Here is a 6000-nt window from a genome sequence, read left to right as displayed (position 1 = left end):
GACACGTGCTTGGCGTGAGCAGCCTCCCTTGTGTGATGCCTGCATCTGCGAAGCATCAGTGACCCCAGCGTCAGTAACTTACAGTGTGTGGGGAGCACGAGTCTGCACCCAGGCAGGGTTTGAACGCGAGGCTGATTCAGGAAAGGGGAGCCTAAGAGGTCTTATAGCTGGGTGCTCCCCCAGCGAGACCTGGGGGGCTGATCTCGAGAAACACACACCAGTGCTTGAGTTGATGTGGAGAGCCTCACGCCGGCAGGCACAGTTAGCCATTACCTAATTCCCGGACAAGCTGACACATGCAGCCCTGTGTCTTTGGGGTTGCTGAGGGGGCTAGAGGACCAGCCACAGCGCCCCGCCCATACCGCCGGCCCCTTTGTGGGGAGAAATGTCCCGAGCTACCAGTGTGTGTCCTTTGGGAGAGGCAGCCGCCTTGGTTTGCTGTGAGGGGTGGAGCCCGAGGCCGGGAGGGAAGGGTCTTCGGGGGCTGCCCCCGCGCTCACACTGCGCAGATGTTCATGAGAAGAGGACGCGAGGACACTGTGCACACCACGGCCCTGGCGTGTCACCGGGATCCTGCAATCACTCTTTGATGCTCTGGTCCTTGGTGCACAGCTCACCCCACAAAAGCGGAATATTCTCAGGCCTGTACTTGCTCCCCAACATCTGGGGGCAAAGGATGGGCAGGGAGAGTTGCTCTGTACTCCCCAAATGAAGACCACTCAAGTGTGAAATCAAAAGTTTAATCTGACACAATTAAATATATTCATATATCTCACGCTGGAGGATCTCTCTCGAAACATAAGGAGTTAGAAATTACAAGTAGGTATATGATTCCTATACTCAGATAAATTAGTTTCTATTCATTATTTAGATTCCGGATAGGGAGAAACAACTCTGGCAAAAACTATAGATCTATAGAGCAGATGACATGACGGTACCACTTAGAGACACAAACAGTATTTTGGCATCTTCCTCCCCAGGCACAGGCCGCTCTCCCAAGGCTACTGGTTTTTGGGACGTAGAATCTATTTAGGGTGGAGAGAATGTGCGCAGGAAGCAGGACATGGAAAGGGACCGGGATGTGCTCATAACCACTCCTAAAATGGAAGCTGCAGCATTCGGAGCTATCTGCACGCCTTCTTGGAAACTGTCGTCCCGATCCCAGGGAAATGAGTTCCTCCGTCTCTGGGGGGTGGGGGGCAAATCGGAATCACCCCTAGATACTCGTGTCTGTGCGAGTTGCACAAGTGCCTGACCTAGGTGACTGGGTCACCTAGGAAGCCTGGGGCCGGCACTGCCATCTCCACTTTTCTCCCTGGTGCTATGATGTCACACCCAGCAAAGCAGAAAAATACATGTCACCCTGCGTCTCCTCCTGGGAATGGGGTACCCAGGGTCTGCTCTGGAAGCCACAGGGCCCAGGACACACCCTGGGAGGGCAGCAGAGGTGCCTGATGGGGGCGGGGGTTCCTCATGCTCCTCGGGGGCCCTGGAGCTTCTGACCTGCCAGACCGGCTCCCCTGATTCTGGTTACTTACCCCCAAGGAAAGAGTTTGTTGGCTGCATCTGCTTTTGCAATGTGGAAACCCATATTTTAAAGTTATAAGTGTGTCTCTAGACTGGCTGCCTATGTGAGGCCTCACTTGGGGTGGCTGGCCTGCGAGGCGGTGCCCTGGGGCCCCTGCCCATCCCGGGGTGGGTGTCAACAGTGCCGGGAGTGGGCGTCGGGGAGCGTGGGGAGCACGGGGGGGGCAGTGACGGTTTTATTATTATATATCCCAGAGCAGCAGAGCAGTTAACAGTCTGTTGCTCTAGCTCCTGAATAAGCCAGGGGTTCCTCCCAGTGATAAGTCGTCCTAAAGACAAGTGCCACATCTTTGCGGTGCCCTCGGCCTTCAGGTGGTGCCTGGCCAGCTTTCCCTGGGTCCCCTCCCTGCACAGCTGACCCAACCTTCAGCGCTCCCTGGAGACAGTCCAGGGCACATTGGACTGCGTCGTTGCTACGACACAGTTTGCAATTGAGAAGGTGAGTATGTGCTTTAAGGAAAAGTAATTTTTCTTTCAAGGAAGCGAACACAGAAAAAGTGACTGTCCCTGTGATTGGACGATCCCACAAACCTCTCCCAATTATGATTTGGTTGAACACAGATGCACATTGTACCCGGTAGACTGCATTGACGGTGATGGCGATGAGGCAGGGGCACCGAGGACACGGCCAGGGGTGTGGGGTCCTCCTGGCCAGTGGTGGAGGTGGACGCTCACTGTGGGAGGGCCCGGAGGATGGCGTTCACCTCCTCCGCCACGGCCGTCAGTGCAAACTCAAACTGCTCCTGGAGGGACAAGAAAGGGAAGAAGAGGTGAGTGGAGCCACTTTCCTCTCAGCTCCGCCCTTTAGCTCTGCTGTGTTATTCTGCAGAAAGAAATAGTTCAGAAAAACAAAAAACAACAAAAACAACATAGGTCATGTATCTCCACAGAAAGGAGAGGGCAGTGGTTTGCAAGATAAGGCCCCTCCCGGGTTGGACGTCTGGGGGGGCTCAGTGATTGAGTGTCTCCCTTCAGCTCAGGGAGTGATCCCAGGATCCTGGGATCGAGTCCCACATCGGGCTCCCTGCACGGAGCCTGCTTCTTCCTCTGCCTGTGTCTCTATGTCTCTCATGAATAAATAAATAAATAAAATCTTTAAAAAAAATACCCCATGTTGATGGCCATTAGAATTCGTCACGTGGGAAAGGCTCATCTTTCATTACCGGGAGGAGCTGCCGAGGCCCCAGCAAGCAGGAGCCCCCACCTGGCACCCTTTGACTGCGCGGTGACAATGACCACGGTGGAGCGCAGGCCTGGGGCAGATGCCACATTGGCGCTCTGAGCTCCAGCCTCCCCTCCAGCTGCGTGCAGACCCGCCGTGGAACCCGCCATGCCGCCGCCCCTCGGAAAGGGAGCAGGGTAGTGTCCTCGCTGTCACGGGCATCAGCCCCGTCCTGTTCCATCTGCCAGGAGACCCCACCTCACCCGCGGCGTGGCCAGCCTTAGACGTGCGTGTGCACATGCGTGCTCCTAGCCACACGCTGGACAGGGCAGCTGCCTCAGGCCAAACCCTGCAAGACCAGGAGGTAGACATGAGGGCGGTGTCAGGACTGTTCTGTCCTCTGGGAGCAGAGGCCTCAGCCACGGGAGGGTCACAGACCATTCGCCTGCACACACTTGCCACATGACACCCCCGACGCTGCTTGAGAAACTCCAGGTGGGCTGTGGGCACATCTCAATCATACCAGCGAAGCCCAGGACTGGCAAATGATGGCCACCATCATCGATTGGGAGTTTCTGGGCAAGGAAAGCCCCACTGATGGCTTAATACTTGACAATTCAAGTGGCAGAGTAGCTCCAGATCCAAAAATCATGACCAAAGTCCACTGTGGATACCCAGTAAGTAGCAGAAACAATAGAACGGTGGGGTAATTCAGTGCTCACTCTGGGACAACAGGCTGTGTCCTCTGGCATGCTCCTTGCACTGGCATTGAAGTGATGACCTGCATGGACTAATACAGTGCCTCTACCAGGGGCTGGGGTCACTGAGGGGGGTAGAGGACCAGCCACAGCGCCCACCCGTACCACCGGCCCCTTTGTGGGGAGAAATGTCCAGAGCTACCAGTGTGTGTCATTTGGGGGAGGCAGCCGCCTTGGTTTGCTGCGAGGGGTGGAGCCCAAGGCCAGGAGGGAAGGGTCCTCGGGGCTGCCCCTGCGCTCACACTGTGCAGATGTGCATGAGAAGAGGACGCGAGGACACTGCGCACACCATGGCCCCGGCGTGTCACCGGGATCCTGCAATCACTCTTTGATGCTCTGGGCCTTGGTGCACAGCTCACCCCACAAAAGCGGAATATTCTTGCCCCTCCCAGATCTGGTGGGGGGAAGGCTCCACAGGCTGAAGACTACTGTGTCTGTTTGTGCTGAAATGTGGTTGGTTGCTGGAATCACTGGTCTCCCTCCTGGGAGGGGCCCTTGTGTCCTGCCTGGCACCTGCGTGTGGGAGACCTCTGTCCCCTTCTCTTGCCTTGCTTGGAAGCAACCTCAGAGAGATGCCCCACCGTCTCTCCAGCTAACAGCTCGTTCAAGGGGATGTGTCCTTTGGAGGATCCGGGTTTGTTATGTGTGAACAGCCACACCAGACCATTTCTTCCCAAAACACTTGCTTGCCAATGGGTGGACCAAGGCTTTGTGATGACTTGAAATGTGAAAAAAATGAAGAGACCCCCTGGAACTCTCATGTCATATGTCATATGCCTGCTTCCAGCTTGAGACACACCGGAAGTCCATCCCAAGACAACGTTTATGGGAAAGTGGGCAAGCATGAAGACAGATGTGCATTCACACACTTGGAATCCTATGCAGCTGTCAAGAGTACCTGGTGGGGAGGCAGGGAGGCAATGTGTGTGCCACAAGGTCAAGTGGCAAAAGCAGATGGCAGACTTGCACCTGTGCCTTGATCATAATCATCCAGACACTGTGTGTTCGCAGGATGTGTGACACATGACAGGAGGCGTGGCTTAAATTGTTACAGTATTGATCGTGTGTCCCCTGGAGTGGATAGGCCTCTGGGATGCACAGGTTTCATGGCACTGGGTCCTGCCACAGGGGGCGGCTCTGGGTGCATCGGCTGTTGGCGGATTTTGTGACAAAGGCCTGCTGTAGAGGCATGTGGTGCTCCTCAGGGCCGGTCGGTGATGAGTCAGGGCTCATCAGCCACCCTGCTCCTGCCTCGAGACATTTCCATGAGTGGTAGTTCCGAGGTGTGGTGGTGCCAGTGCCTCACTGGTCACAGGTGGAGACCGGGCACCCCCACTTTCAGTGGCACCACCTCCGCTGACAGATCTGAGCTGGCCCCTCAGTTGTCTGGGTGGGCCTCGAAGAAAGGCTGGGCAGACGCCGCACCTGACGTGCTTTTGTGGTGGTGGCTGCGAGGGTCATTGGAGGTGTTGGGGGTGGCAGGCTGCGTGTGTGTGTGTTTGCATATAGAGTTACACTCAGATTCCTGTTTGGATCCTCATGGCTCGCACAAAGGGCTGGCTGGACCCACAGTACTTTTATCGTTCCCAATTTCAAGGGGAGCCAGAGCGAGTGGCTGTTGCCTTCCATGGAGGGCCAACGACCCCTCAGGGGCAGGACTTCCTGCCTCTCCCATAAGGTCGGTCCAGACAGCATGCCCTCTGTTCCCCGGGGGCAGCCGTCCTCCACAGGGACCAGTCCTGGCTCCGTCCTTGACATGTGTTAGCACAGCAGGCCAGGGATAGGGTGCACGCATGTGCACATGTGCATGGGTGTGCACGTGTGTAAGCATGAGTACATACATGTGCACATGTGCACACATGAGTGCGTATATGTACACGTGTGCATGTACATGACTGCACGCATGTGCACATGTGTATGTGCATTACACACACGATGCACAACTGTATGCATGTGCACACCTGCATGTATGCACACATCTGTGCATGCATGAGTGTGTGCACACGTGTATGTACGTGCACACAAATGCAGGACTGTGTGTGCATACATGCAGGTGCGCACATGTGAATGCACACATATATGCACAAGTGCACACACGTGTATGTCTATACACCTGGATCCATGTATGTATGCATGCATGTATGTGTGCATATGTACGTCTACATGTACACGTAGGTGCACAGGGGAGACAGACACAAGGAGGGATGGAGGGGAATGATCTCAAAGTGATGAGGTGGGTTGTGATGGAGCGGGCGAGGGGTGGGGCCAAGGGCTCTGCACCGGATTACACTCATTTCCATCAGTACTTGCCGCTCCAGACTATGGGGAGGTGTGAACACATGTGGGACGGTGCCCTGTCTCCAGGAAGGTGAGTCCAGCCTTAGGGAGACGTGCTTGTGGAGTGGAACATGGACAGGGTGAAATCCAAATGCAGAAACAAGCCAGGGAGGTGCAGGGGGCATGGACATTGCCTGTATACATCGTGCGCATCCC

General features: G+C 55.6%; 1 protein-coding gene across 2 annotated transcripts in view; it reads right to left on the bottom strand.

The window, feature by feature from the left end:
• Positions 1-732: 732 nt before the first annotated feature.
• Positions 733-6000, bottom strand: part of PTPRN2 (protein tyrosine phosphatase receptor type N2) — a 720648-nt gene continuing 715380 nt past the window's right edge. For both annotated transcript variants that reach the window (XM_055335454.1, XM_055335455.1), the window contains exon 23: positions 733-2330. In XM_055335454.1, coding sequence (XP_055191429.1) covers positions 2259-2330 — 72 coding nt within the window. In that variant the 3' untranslated portion in view covers positions 733-2258. The remainder of the gene's footprint in view (positions 2331-6000) is intronic.

The sequence above is a fragment of the Nyctereutes procyonoides genome, unplaced genomic scaffold (assembly GCF_905146905.1).
Source record: "Nyctereutes procyonoides isolate TBG_1078 unplaced genomic scaffold, NYPRO_anot_genome, whole genome shotgun sequence".
Lineage (NCBI taxonomy): Eukaryota > Metazoa > Chordata > Mammalia > Carnivora > Canidae > Nyctereutes > Nyctereutes procyonoides.
The sequence above is the reverse complement of the archived record's forward strand: the minus strand, read 5'-3'. Positions and strand labels throughout refer to the sequence as shown.